At 43.1% G+C, this 14,825-nt stretch overlaps 1 protein-coding gene across 9 annotated transcripts in view; it reads left to right on the top strand.

Annotated features, from left to right (window-relative positions):
- The window catches only part of ZMYM5 (zinc finger MYM-type containing 5), a 43,747-nt gene extending 40,083 nt beyond the window's left edge, over positions 1 to 3,664 (top strand). For 7 of the 9 annotated variants that reach the window (XM_008259940.4, XM_008259941.4, XM_070049107.1 and 4 more), the window contains one exon: positions 1,956 to 3,664. In XM_008259940.4, coding sequence (XP_008258162.3) covers positions 1,956 to 2,696 — 741 coding nt within the window. In that variant the 3' untranslated portion in view covers positions 2,697 to 3,664. The remainder of the gene's footprint in view (positions 1 to 1,955) is intronic. The other 2 variants (XR_011378894.1, XR_011378896.1) reach the window with 1 other exon arrangement.
- The last annotated feature ends 11,161 nt before the right edge of the window (positions 3,665 to 14,825 follow it).

The following is a 14,825-nucleotide window of genomic DNA, read 5'->3' as shown; positions in this document are numbered from 1 at the left end:
AGCAGGAGATGGCCCAAGTTTTTTGGCCCCTGCAGTCCACATGGGAGACCTGGCCCAGCACTTGCCATTTCAGCTATCTGTGGGAGTAAACCAGCAGTTGTGGGATCTCTGTAACTGACTTTCAAAAATAAATAAATCTGAATTTATGGTGTTAATCTAACAGCATCTAAAAGTTGTGAGCTTCTTGAGCAAGAAACTGCTTTTTAAGTTGATTATTGAAAATCTTCAAATTTAAAAAGTTCTCTTTTTATAGATGTGTTAAAATATTTAGTATGGGGGCAGGCACTGTGGCATAGTAGGTTAAGCTGCTGCCTACAATACCAGCATCCCTTATGGTCACTGGTTTGAGACTCAGCTACACCACTTCCAATCCAACTCCGTGCTAATGCTCCTGGGAAAGCAGTGGAGGATGGCCCAAGTGCTTTGGCCCCTGCACACATCTTCCATTGCTTTCTCAGGCTATAGCAGAGCTGGATCAGAAGAGGAGCAGCTAGGTCTCAAACGAGCACTCATATGGGATGCCAGCACTACAGGTGGCTCCTATTCATGTTGCTATGGACATTTGAATTATTTCTACCTTTTTAGCTATTATGAATAATGTTGCTATGTACATTTCTGTATAAGTTTTTGTGTGAACCATTTTTTTTTCCAAAGATTAATTTATTTATTTGAAAGAGTCAGGGCTGGTGCCATGGCTCACTTGGCTAATCCTCTGCCTGTGGCGCTGGCACCCCAGGCTCTAGTCCTGGTTGGGGCGCTGGATACTAGTCCCGGTTGCTCCTCTTCCAGTCCAGCTCTCTGCTGTGGCCCAGGAGGGCAGTGGAGGATGGCCCAAGTGCTTGGGTCCCAGCAGCCGCATGGGAGACCGGGAGGAAGTACCCAGGTCCTGGCTTCAGATTGGCGTAGTGCCGGCCGTGGCAGCCATTAAGGGAGTGAACCAACGGAAGGAAGACCTTTCTCTCTGTCTCTCACTGTCTATAACTCTCTCTCTGTTTCTCTCTTTCTCTAACAACAACAACAACAAAAAATTACAGAGAGGCAGAGAGAAATAAAAAGTATTCTGTCCACTGGTTCACGCCCAAAATATCTTTAGCAACCTGAGCTGGGCCAATCAGGAGCTTCTTTGAGGTCTCCCACGTGAATGCAGGGGCCCAAGGACTTGGGCCATCTTCCACTGTTTTCCCAGGCCATAGCAGAGAGCTCAATCAAAAGTGGAGCAGCTGGGACTCAACCTGGCGCCCATATGGGATGCCAGCACTGCAGGTGCTGGTTCACCCCAAATGGTGTAGAGGTATGTACCCTCTACACCACAGTGCCAGCCACTGTGTGAACACATTTTAATTTCTGTTGAATACATAACTTGGAATGGAATTACAGGACCATTGTTTGGATTGGTATCTGTTTTTCAAAATGTATTTACTTGAGAGGCAGAGTGACAGAAACAGAGAAAGATCTTCCATCCCTGAGTTTACTTCCCAAATGCTTACAACAGCCAGGGCTGGGCCAGACTAAAACCACGAGCCAAGAATCTAATCTCCAGGTGGGTGGCAGGGATCCTGGGTGGGTGGCAGGGTCCAGTCCTGATCTTTGTGGGGATTTGGGGAATGAACCAGCAGGTGAAAGATATCTTTCTCTCTCTTTCTCTCTCTCTCTCTCTCTGTCTCTGTCTCTGTCTCTCCCTCTTTCTCTGTAACTCTGCCTTTCAAATAAAATAAACATCATATCTTTAAAAAATCATTAGATCACCCACATGGGTGTCAGGGACCCAAGTACTTGAGCCATCATTTGTTGCTTTCCAGGGTGTTCATTAGCAGGAAGTTGAAACTTGGGAGCAAAACTGGGATTCAGACCCAAGCACTCCAAATAAGGGATGAGGGCATCCCATCTGGCAGCTTAACCACTATGCCAAACAACCATCCCATGTTAATTTTTTAATCTATCTATCTTCTCCCCAGGATGTGAAACCATTATCAGCATCAGAAAACAGGAAAAGGAATGCTGTTAGAGAAAAAAATGAAGGAAATTCATATGGATCTTCAAATACACTTTTGGAGAAAATAGAGGGAATACCAGAAAAAAAGGAAAAGACTTCAGAGCCACCACTTTCAGCAGAGTGTAGCACAGGTATATTACTGATCACACAGAATGTGAATTCATCTTCTATATCAACCAAAACTGATAAACTTCAAGAGCAACTGGAAGAGAAAAAATCAGAAAAATCAGTTACACCAGTTTTGCTTTCTGCAGACCCAGGTACATGGCCTAGAGTTCTGAGTGTTAAACAGCGAGACACTCTTGTTGAAAATGATCCACCTCAAGTAAGAAATTTTAACTTTCCAAAAGACAATACAGGGAGGAAGTTTTCAGAAACTTATTATACGCGAATTCTTCCAAATGGTGAAAAAACCACCAGATCCTGGCTACTTTATTCAACCTCAAAAGATTCTGTGTTTTGTCTATATTGCAAACTCCTTGGGGAAGGAAAAAATCAACTGAAAAATGAAAATGGATGCAAGGATTGGCAGCATTTATCACATATTCTTAGTAAACATGAAGAAAGTGAAATGCACATCAACAATAGTCTTAAGTATTCAAAATTAAAATCTGATTTGAAAAGAAATAAAATTGTTGAAGCTAAAGAATACCAATTATGTGGAGATGAAGCAAAGGGTGGTGTGCTGCTGTTGTATACATAACATAATTGATTTGGTTTTTGATGTGACAAACAGGGTCTGATATTCGGAAAAGATCTTTGTGGCGGCAGACCATAAATGTTGTGAGGCTTCTATACAGAATAACTTGCAATAGTTCATTAACAAATATATAAAAACAAGTAATTAGTAAATAATGTTCCAAATCTAAAATTAACTGGACTTGGTCATTACCGCATATTTAGCAAAGGGAACTTAAAATTTTCTATATCACTTAACACCTTTTTATTTAAAAAAAAAAAAAGAAAATGTGTATTTTCATCTACTTGAAAGGCAGAGACAGAAAGAGAGTAATCCAGGTGCTTGTTCACTCCCTCAGTGCCTGCAATAGCCAGGGCTGGGCCAGGCTGAAGCTAGGAGCCTGGATCTCCATCTGGGTGTCCCATGAGGGTGGCAGGAGCCCAAGTACCCTTTGCTGCCTCCCTGGATGCATTAGCAGGGAGCTGGATTGGAAGCAGAGGTGCTGGGACCTTAAGCCAGCACTCTGTTATAGGATATAGGCATCCAAACAGCACCTTAACCCACTGTGCCACAATGTCTGCCCCGCACTTTTGAAAAATTAGCATTTAAAAACTGCCACTTGGCAGGCTTGATTAATACTCTTTCTGATTACTTTGAAAGAGAGAAAGACTGTCCTGAATAAGATACTTAAGTAAACAAGCATTTTCAACGTTGTCACTAAAATGAAAGCAGCTTAAGAACAGAAATGGGATCCAAATATACAGATTTTTGCTGTGAAACCAAATACTTGAGATTTATTCTTTTGTGCAAAAGAGCATCATTTGTTAATACTAAATAAGGTAGTTAATTTGCATTTCTTGGTTTTATATTTTTGTTTTAATTTATAAAGGTTTTAGCTTTTATTATATGAGAACTACAGTCATAAAGAGTATATACCTAATTTTATGTTTGTACAAATATAAGAAATATTAAAATAAAAATATATTAAGTTACCCTTCAGGTATCCTGGTTTGTTTTTTTTTTATTTCTTCCCCTTTTCCCTTACAATAAAAGGAAACGACATGCTTTAAATTTGAGAAATTGATGACTGTTAAATTTTTTAGATTATCAATTAGTATCCCCATCACTATGTATTTAATGCTTTCTTGTTTCTGATTTGTGATGCCAGTTTTATCATACATTAAATTATTGTGTGTGTGTAAATATATATATACATACGTGTTTCCTTCCAAGTGTTTTCCTGTTGACAGAGCGGCAAGGTACATATTTAGTGGGCTTACACGGTGATGGTGTCAGTGCATAAAAAAATTTTTGGAATACCCAGGAAAAGTATGATCCTTGCTTTATAACCATTTTGGTTTTTGACATGAACATTTAAACTTCAGACTTCTACCCTGATTTGGCATTGGCGTATTTCTAGAAATCCGATTTACTCTTAGACATTTAAGAATATACTATAGAGGGGGCCGGCACTGTGGCACAGTGGGTTAACGCCCTGGCCTGAGGCACCGGCATCCCATATGGGTGCCAGTTCAAGACCCAGCTGCTCCACTTCCTGTCCAGCTCTCTGCTGTGGCCTGGGAAAGCACTGGAAGATGGCCCAAGTTCCTAGGTCCCTGCACCCACGTGGGAGACCCGGAAGAAGCTCCTGGCTCCTGGCTTTGGATAGGCACAGCTCCAGCTGTTGTGGCCATCTGGAGAGTGAACCAGTGGATGGAAGACTCTGTCTCTCTGACTCTCCTCTCTCTCTGTAACTCTGACTTTCAAATAAATAAATCTTTTTTTTTTTTAAAGGATATACTGTAGAGAATACAACACAGGTCATATTTTGAAGTTTCATTGCAAATGATTCATGTACCTATTTTATGAATGCTGAAGAACGACTGAAGAACAGATTTGTTGCATAGTCGATTAGACTCTTGGGTATCTCAGCAAACTAATAAAATTAACCAGTGCCCGCTTAAGATGGAAATCAAATCCTCACCTTGAATTCATTTATTTCTTCAACTTATTGCATACCTACAAGGTTCCATAAACTTCACATAATAATGAGTTAAACATAGAAACTTTTAAAAGGATATAGGTGCCGATGCCGCGGCTCACTAGGCTAATCCTATGCCTTGCGGTGCCGGCATACGGGTTCTAGTCCTGGTCGGGGCACCGGATTTTGTCCCGGTTGCCCCTCTTCCAGGCCAGCTCTCTGCTGTGGCCAGGGAGTGCAGTGGAGGATGGCCCAAATGCTTGGGCCCTGCACCCCATGGAAGACCAGGATAAGTACCTGGCTCCTGCCATCGGATTAATGTGCTGCGCCGGCCGCAGCAGCCATTGGAGGGTGAACCAACGGCAAAGGAAGACCTTTCTGTCTTTCTCTCTCTCACTGTCCACTCTCCCTGTCAAAAAAAAAAAGGGTATAGGTGCTGGATTGACTTGTGTTCACTCTTTGAACTTTTTAGTATGTTTGTCACTTTCACAATAACATGTTAAAGAAAAATAAATTGTAAATTCAGAAGCTAGAAATAAGAGGATCTCTAGATGGGAATAATTTGTTTTTTTTTTTTTTTCCCCTTTCCTGGTTCTATTTTTACATTGTAAAATTATTTATTCTCACTGGGAACAAGGAGAAAAGTGAAAGTCCTATTCGCGCCCCCACCTTCCCAGCTGCAGGACTTGTCATTGGTAATCTGGACTAAGTAATTGAAGGAAGAACTCAGCTGACTTCAGCAGAGAAGATGCTGGTGTGTTTTGGGTCATATTACTCTTCTTTTTCAAAGCTCTAATGTTCCTCATTGCTTTTTTATTTTTAAACATTTATTTATTTGAAGGAGTTACACAGAGAAAAGGAGAGGCAGAGAGAAATAGAGAGAGGGGGGTCTACCATCTGCTGGTTCACTCCCCAGATGGCTGCAACGGCCAGAGTTGTGCCAATCCGAAGCCAAGAGCCAGGAGCTTCTTCCAGGCCTCCCACACCTCAACTGGTGCCCATATGGGATGCAGACACTGCAGGTGGTGGCCCCCTCATTGCTTTTAGTTTGAAACTCAAATGCATGGCTCAGCATAATGATGAGTAGCTAAAATTATCAGAGATTAATAAAGAAAAATGTGGACAAAGAAAATTAAGGTACGACGCTCAGCCCTCTGCCTCTCTGCTGAGTCGCCCGCCTGGTCTGGCCAGGTGTAATCTCTGCAAGCAACCATGTAACCTCGCTCCTTCCCCCTCCCCCCCAGTCTCTCAGGCTCTGTCCTTATGGAAGTCCCTGCCCTAATAAACCTTGCTATTTTACCTCCCACTTAAAAAAAGAAAATTGAGGTACAAAATTTTAGAAATGGCCGGCACCACGGCTCATTAGGCTAATCCTCCGCCTTGCGGCGCTGGCACACCGGGTTCTAGTCCCGGTCAGGGCGCCGGATTCTGTCCCAGTTGCCCCTCTTCCAGGCCAGCTCTCTGCTGTGGCCAGGGAGTGCAGTGGAGGATGGCCCAAGTACTTGGGCCCTGCACCCCATGGGAGACCAGGATAAGTACCTGGCTCCTGCCATCGGATCAGTGCGGTGCGCCAGCTGCAGTGCACTGGCCGCAGCAGCCATTGGAGGGTGAACCAATGGCAAAAGGAAGACCTTTCTCTGTCTCTCTCTCTCTTTCACTGTCCACTCCGCCTATCAAAAAAAAAAAAAAATTTTAGAAATGAGGTAGTCTCTGTAATGATGAATTATAAAGTGTGCATTATAGGGGCTGGTGCTGTGGTACAGCAGGTTAATACGCTGGCCTGAAGTCCCTGCATCCCTATGGGCACCAGTTCAAGAACTGGCTGCTCCATTTCCAATCCAGCTCTCTGCTATGGCCTGGGAAAGCAATACAAGATGGCCCAAGCTCCTGGCTCCTGGCTTTGGATTGACGCAGCTCTGGCCGTTGCAGCCAACTGGGGAGTGAACCATCGGATGGAAGATTCTCTCTCTCTCTCTGCCTCTCCTTTCTCTGTGTAACTCTGACTTTCAAACAAATATATAAATCTTTTTTTAAAAAAAAAGTATTAATTATAGGGGCTACCATCATAGCACAGTGGGTTCAGCTGCTACAGGTGATGCCAGCATCCCATATGGCTACTGGTTTGAGTCCCAGCTGCTCTGCTTCCAATCCAGCTTCCTGCTGATGTACCTGAGAAAGCAGTAGGAAATGGTCCTACCACCTATGGAGACTTGGGTGAAGTTCCCGGCTCCTGGCTTCTGCCTGGCCCAGCCCTGACCATTGTGGCCATTTAAGCAGTGAACCAGCAGATGGAAGACCTCTCTTTCTGTCTCTACCTCTCTCTGTAACTCTGCCTTTCAAATAAGTAAATAAATCTTTAAAATTAAGAAAAAATGTAAATTATGATGTGAAGACTGAAATTAAGAATGTAGCTAGGGGCCAGCACTGTGAGGTAGAGGATAAAGCTGCTACCTGCGGTGCTGGCTTTCCATAGGGCGCCGGTTCCAAGTCCCAGCTACACCACGTCCAATCCAGCTGTCTGCTCCTGGCTGAAGAAGCTCCTGGCTCCTGTCTTCTGACCAGCGCAGCTCCAGCCTTTTCAGCCAACTGGGGAGTGAACCAGCTGATGGAAGACCTCTCTCTCTCTCTTTCTCTTTCTCTGCCTCTCCTTCTCTCTGTGTGTAACTCTGACTTTCAAATACATAAATAAATCTTAAAAAAAAAATGTAGCTAAACCTGAAAGAAGAATTTGAGCTAAGTACACAGTCTTTGTTTTTTAGAAAGTGCACAAAGTTAAGTTTGTGAAGTTTGAGGTGATAACATAGATCAGATTTTCAAAAGCTCATGGTAGGGATTTTTTGTCTTAAGCTAGCAGTATTTTTTTTAAATGGGGAGAGTAGATAGATGATTATGAACATACATCCTGGAACTCCATATGGAGTGAGCATCATGATTGTTCCTTAACCCTTAGGCCAAACACTTACTCCTTAATATACAATTCGGGTTTTCAGAAAATTTTTGAAATATACTCCAAAGAAAGGAGCACTTCCCAACTGGCTTTGTAATCCTAGACAGCTCTGCGTAAGAAATACAAGAATAATACAAGAAAAAAAAATTACAGGTCAATTTCAAGAACATCCTAATCAAGGTATCAACAATTGATCTAGTGATAAAAGGTATATCATAACGAAATAGAGTTGTTTCAGGAGTAAGATTGGTTTAATATTTGAAAATCAAGTGATAAAATTCACCCCATTACAAGTAGAAGAAAAAAGTAGGGCCAGTATGAAAAGAAATTTGGTAAAATTCAGCAGCCATTCACAATAACTTAGCAAGCTGAGAAGGGAAACTATTGGGGTCAGCAAGGTGGTGCAGTGGGTTAAACCACTGCTTGGGATGACTGCATCTCATGTTGCAGTGCCTAGGATTCAGTCCTGCCTCTGCTTCTGATCCCACTTTCTGCTCTGTATGTGGCAGGCAGCAGAGGCTGGGCTATGTGTTTGGGTTTCTGTCACCCACGTGGGAGACCCAGATGGACTTCTGGGCTCCTAGCTTTGGACTGGCCCAGCCCCAGCTGTTGTAGGCATTTGAAGAGAGTGAAGCAGAGGATACAAGAGGGCTTGCAGCCGGTGCCGCGGCTCAATAGGCTAATCCTCCGCCTGCGGCGCCGGCACCTCAGGTTCTAGTCCCAGTCGGGATGCCGGATTCTGTCCCAGTTGCCCCTCTTCCAGGCCAGCTCTCTGCTGTGGCCCGGGAAGGCAGTGGAGGATGGCCTAAGTGCTTAGGCCCTGCACCCCATGGGAGACCAGGAGAAGCACCTGGCTCCTGCCTTTGAATCAGTGTGGTGCGCCAGCGGCCATTGGAGGGTGAACCAACGGAAAAGGAAGACCTTTCTCTCTGTTTCTCTCTCGCACTGTCCGCTCTGCCTGTCCAAAAAAATAAAAAAATAAAAAAAAAGAGGAGGGCTTGCTTTCTCTCCCTTTCCTTTTTCTCTCACCCCTCTCACTCTGCTATAAATAATTTTTTTTAAAAAAATAAACTATTAGGAAAAAAAGAATCTGCAATAAACGTACAAATTAACACCTCTTGAAATTTGTAACTATTTCTGGAGCTGGCATTGTTGTGCAGTGGGACACCTACATCGTGTATCAGAGTGCTGGTTCAAGTCCTGGTTGCTTTACTTTCAATCTAGCTTCTTGGTAACACACATGGGAAGTCAGCGGATGATGGCCCAAGTACTTGTTTCCCATGTGGGAGATCTGGATGGAAGTTTTAGACTCCTGACTTTGTCCTGCCCCAGTCCCTGCATGTTGCAACCATTTATGGAGTGTACTTGCAGATGAAAAATCTCTATCTTGCCTTCTTACTCTGCCTTTCAGATACATAAATAAATCTTCAAAAAATAAGGGCCCACTTCAGCAGTTAAAAAAAATAAAATTACCATTTTTACTCAGTATTATTAAAAGTTCCAGTTGGCTCAATATGGTTGATAAAAGGAATGAAAATTTCAATCAACATGTCTATATACAAAGAAGGAAGAAAAACTAGCAATCTTAGAAATTAAGGAATTTAGCAAGGTAATTAGCTGAGGGGCTGGCACTGTAGCACAGCAGCTTAATGCCCTGGCCTGAAGCGCAGGCATCCCATATGGGCGCCGGTTCCAGACCCGGCTGCTCCACTTGCTGTCCAGCTCTCTGCTATAGCCTGAGAAAGCAGTCAAAAATGGCCCAAGTCCTTGGGCCCCTGCACCCACATGGTAGACCCAGAAGAAGCCCCTGGCCCCTGGCTTTGGCACAGCAACGGCCGTTGCTGCCAGTTGGGGGATGAACCTTCAGATGGAAGACCTCTCTTTATCTCTCTGCCTCTCCTCTCTCTGTAACTCTGACTTTCAAGTAAAAATAAATAAAATTTTTTTAAAAAAAAGGTAATTAGCTGAAAGGCCAGTATGTTTTAAAAAGCTCCTGGCTTCTGGCTTCATCTAGGCCCGGTCATGATTGTTGTGGCCATTTGTGGAGTTATCCAGGGAATGGAAGATCTCTGTCTCTCTCTGTCTCTCCCTCCCTCAATCCTCTTTTTTTTTTTTTTTCAATTTTTGCAAAGACATAATTTCAATCTACTCTGTGATCACAGGCTTGTCAACATAATAATCAACAAGTAAAATGTAGGAAGACCACAGTTCCACAAGGGCTAAAAATAGCAATGATAACTGTAGGTTTCTTTTTTTAAAGATTTATTTTTTATTTACTTGAAAGGCAGAATTACAGAGAGAGGAGGAGAGACAGAGAGAGAGAGATCTCCCATCTGCTGGTACACTGTCCAAATGTCTGCAATGGCCAGGCTGGACCAGGTCAAAGTCAGGAGCCTGGAACAACTTCTGGATTTCCCAAGTGGGTGCAGGAGCCCAAGCACTTGGGGCCATCTTCCGATGCTTTCCCAGGGGCATTAGCAGGGTGCTGGATCAGAATTGGAGCAGCCAGGTCTGGAACCAGCACCCAATGGGGTGTTGGTGTTGCAGGCAGAAGCATAAACTGTGCCACAACACTGGCCCCCATAACTGTATTTTTTATAATACATTTTAACAGAGTAGGAAAGGGTAATCCTCTGTATTTATTGCTTTAAGAATTTCTTGGCTGTTATCCTAAGATTTTGTGTTTCCTTTAAATTTGATATTTGGTATCAGCCTCTCTCTATCTCTCTTACTTCCAAATGATAAAAAGCAAATTAAAAACATTTTAAATTGGGCATATACGTGAAAGTTCTATTGTCAGGTGTTGAGCAAGAAGTAGCACAGAACTGGAAGCAGGGGACAAGAGAAACGGGATTTCTGCCAGGATTTCCTTCCCAGGTTGTGGCACAAGAAGGGGACTGTGCAGACCGCAGCATACTTGCTGACTTGAGGTAACAGATAAAAAGGTTCCTGGAGGCTGAGAGAACTAGAACCCCTAGGGCAGAGTACCAGAGAGGAGGAAGCAACACAATGAAATAGCTACAGAAAATCAGGTGGGGTCCCCTTGGACCTTTGGTTTGTTGAATAAGCATGAGTCCATTAACCTGAGACTGTTTTATTTTTTTAATTTCCTACATACTGAACTTAATGTACCCAATATAGTACATAAAGGAACCAACACCTAACTTAGGAGTCTATTTTTTGTAATAGACAGCCAGGCCTCAGTCCCTAGCAGCTGAGCGTCAGCCAATTGCAGGCAGCCAACTAATCAGGCCGAGTCCAGATAAGCCCAACACTTGCATCTAACCAGTCAAGCTGTTTCTATACTCCCCATTTTTGTCTATAAATACTCAATGCTCACATTACAGAGGGCAGCTCTCTCTGAACGTCTTCTGATTCTTAGTGCTGCCTGGTTCATGAATCTTTGCTCAAACTGTGTTAATTGTGTCTAAAAGTTTCTTTTTGAGGTTTATTTATTTGAAAGCCAGAGCAACAGAGAGAGGTAGAGACAGAAAAAACATCTTCCATCTGCTGATTCACTCCCCAAATAGATGCAATAGCTGGGCTTGTGCGCTATTAAAGCCAGAAGCCGGCAACTCCATCCTGCTGCTTTCTCAGGAGCATTAGCAGGAAGCTGGATCAGAAGCAGAGTTAGCTGAGACTCCAGCGGTGCTCCCGATACAGGATGCTGGTGTCTCATGCAGCGGCTTAACACAATGCTGGCTCCTCGAGTTTTTATTTTAACACAATGAATACTAAGCTGCAGTTGTGCAGGGTGAAATCACATTCCACAAAGCAAAAAACTGTCTCAGTTATAAGCAGAAATTCCCAGAGCTCACATTAGTCAAAGAGGCCTGATAAAATACCAGAAGAGACCCTGGAAGCATCACACCCCCTGTAGCAGTGCCCTACTGCTCAGAATGCAACCCACATGACCCACATTTCTTTCTTTCCTTTCCTTCCTTCCTTCCTTCCTTCCTTCCTTCCTTCCTTCCTTCCTTCCTTCCTTCCTTCCTTCCTTTTCTTTCTTTCTTTCTTTCTTTCTTTCTTTCTTTCTTTCTTTCTTTCTTTCTTTCTTTCTTTCTTTCTTTCTCTCTCTCTCTCTCTTTCTCTCTTTCTCTCTTTCTCTCTTTCTCTCTTTCTCTCTCTCTTTCTCTCTTTCTCTCTTTCCAGATTTTATTTATGTATTTGAGAGAGTTAAAGAGAGAGGGAGAGACAGAAAGGTCTTCTATCCCTGGTTCATTCCCCAAATGACTGCAACAGCTGGAGCTGGATTGATCTGAAGATCTGAAGCCAGGAGCCAGGAGTTTGTTGTGGGTCTCCCACATGGGTGCAGGGGCCCAAGGAATTAGGTCATCTACTGCTTTCCCAGGCCACAGCAGAGAGCTGGATCGGAAGAGGATCAGCCAATGAACCCAGCACCCATAAAAGATGTTGGTGACTCAGGCAGAGGCTTATTTCACTATGCCGCAGCACCAGCCCCATGACCCACATTTCTAGATCTGCAAAGTCCAAAGCCTTCTCATAACAGAACCAAAATATTATGTACCTATTTGAGCTGACATTTCGCAATTAAAACTGCTATTGTCTTATAATCAAGATAATGAATACAAGCCATTATATTCACAGAAGTGTTCACAGTTCAAGTAACTTTTAAAACACAAGCAGGCATTGCAGTATACCATATGAACACTGGTTTGAGTCCTGGCTACCCCACTTCCTATCCAGCTACTGGCTAATGTAGCTGGGAAAGCAGGGGAGGATGGCCCAGGTACTTGGGTCCCTGCCACTTCTATGGAAGCCTAGAAGGAGTTCCTGGCTCCTGGCTTCAGACTGGTCCAGTCCTGGCTGTTGTGGCCGTATTGGGAGTGAACAAGCAGATGGAAACTCACTCGCTTGCACTCTCTTTTACTCTGTAACTCTACCTTTCAAATAAATAAATCTTAAACAAAACAGACTAGGCATTGTGACACATGCCTGGCTTAGAACACTGATATCCCATATCAGAATGCCAGTTTGAGTTCCAGCTTCTAATCAACTTCCGGCTGATGTGTCTGAGAATTCAGCAGAAGATGGCCCATGCTGTCTTTAGCCCCTGCCACTCCTATGGGAGACCAGGATGGAGTTCCTGCTTCTTGGGTTTTGGCCCGGCCCAGACCTAGCTGTTGTGGCCATTTGGAGAGTGAACCAGTGGATGGAAGATCTCTCTGTCTCTCCCTCTCTGTGTTGCTCTGCCTTTCATTAAATACATTTTTAAAGGCATTTTTAATTAAGAAAGTTCCTTTCATGAAACAATAAAATTTGTGAATTTCCCAGGTTATATCTCTGTAACACTTCTTTCATGTGTTGTGTGGTGAAGCAGCGTTTCAGTTGATTTTCTACTGCTCTGAGTACCCAGACCTGGTAATTTATAGGAAACAGAGATGTTTTAGGCTCACAGTCTAGAAGGTTAGGAAGTCCAAGAGCATGACATCGACACCTTGCCAGGGCCTTTATGTTATGTCATTCTTTGGTGGAAGGCAGAAGAGTAAGAGAGAACAAGAACAAATGGAAAGGCGGTCAAACTTAGAGATCCACTTCCACAATAACTAAACTACTCCTGAAGTAATGACATTAATCCATTTGTTAAGCAAGTGGGGGAACTCCATGACCTAATCGAATTGTCACAGTCTCACCTCTCAACACTTGTGCTGGGGATAAAATTTCTAAGACATCAGCTTTGGGAAGCATATTCAAACACATGCTGTGTATTCCTTAATCACATCCTAAAGGTAAATATTAGTATATTTAAGATAACTTTATACTTTCTAGTTTATATTTTTTATCATTTAAAATTTTTCATTTTATTTGAAAGGTAGAGAGATGGAGAGAGCTAGGCCTGTGCGAAGCTGAATCCAGGAGACAACTCAATTTCAGGCTCCCATGCAGGTGCAGGGACCCGAGTACTTGAGCTATCATCTAATGCCTTCTAGAGTGTATGTTATCAGGGAGCTGGATCAGATGCAGCATAGCTGGGTCTTGAACCAGACATTCAGACATGAGATGCAAGTGTCCCAAGCAGTGACCTAACCACTGTGCCAGATGCCCAGTCCCCATATTTTAAATTTTAATTGTACATACATATGGAATACAGGGTGATATTTCAATACGTGTGTTCAATGGGTAATTATCTAATCAAGTTAGTATTTCAATCTCCTTAAATATTTTAAAATATTTCTGGGATGGTGCCTTGCACACATGAGGGAGTTAAAAACATTTCATGGAAAGTTTGCATTATTTTTCTTTAAAAATTACTTATGTGAGAGGGAGAGAGAGCAAGCGAACTCCCATTTGCTGACTCACCAAATGCTTACCGGGAATCCAATCCAGATCTCCTACATGTGTGGCAGGGACCAGATACTTGTGTCATCACTGGAGTCTTCACTCCCAGGGCCAATTTCTGCAGGAAGATGGAATCAGAAGCCAGAGCCAGGTATTGAACCCCAGTACCTGCATATGGGATGCTGGCACTCCAACTGGGATCAACAGCTAGGTCAAATGCCAAACCCAGAATTACCTTTTAATTTCATTTTACAAATACTTTTAAAATCTAACTTGCATTTCTGTAAAACTTAAAAAAAAAGATTTATTTGTGTTTATTTGAAAGTCAGAGCTATAGAGAGGGAGAGACCGAGAGGCAGGGGTCTTCCATCTGCTGTTTTATTCCCTAGATGATTACAATGGCCAAGTTGCTGAGCCAGGCCATAGCCAGGAGCTGGAAAGCTTCATTCAGGTCTCCCACAGGGGTGCAGGGGCCCAAACACTTAGGCCATCTTCTGCTGCTTTTCCCAGGCCATCAGGAGGGACCCGGATTGGAAGTGGAGCACCTGAGACTCAAACTGCTGCCCATATAGGACGCTGGCTTCACAGCTGTAAAGTGGTTTAACACCACTGCACCACAACTCTGTCCTGTAAAACTTTTTGGTACCAAACACCACATATAATTTAAAAGCAGATAACAAATTCAGGAAAAAATTATTTATGCCAAACTGAATATAAAAGTATGAGTTTATACACAGCTAGTTATTTATGGGTTGGCTTAAAAAAAAAACCCTGCTTATGGGATAGGCATTTAGTGCAGTGGTCAAGACCTCACTTGGGAATCAACAGGTAATGATCAAATCAGAGTAATAAGCATATTGGAGTGCCCAGGTTTGAGTCCTAGTTCTACTCCTGATTGCAGCTTCTTGCTCATGTAGACCTTTGG

This window comes from Oryctolagus cuniculus, chromosome 9 (genome assembly GCF_964237555.1).
Source record: "Oryctolagus cuniculus chromosome 9, mOryCun1.1, whole genome shotgun sequence".
In the NCBI taxonomy this organism is placed as follows: Eukaryota; Metazoa; Chordata; class Mammalia; order Lagomorpha; family Leporidae; genus Oryctolagus; species Oryctolagus cuniculus.
This window is presented reverse-complemented; position numbering and strand designations above follow the sequence as displayed.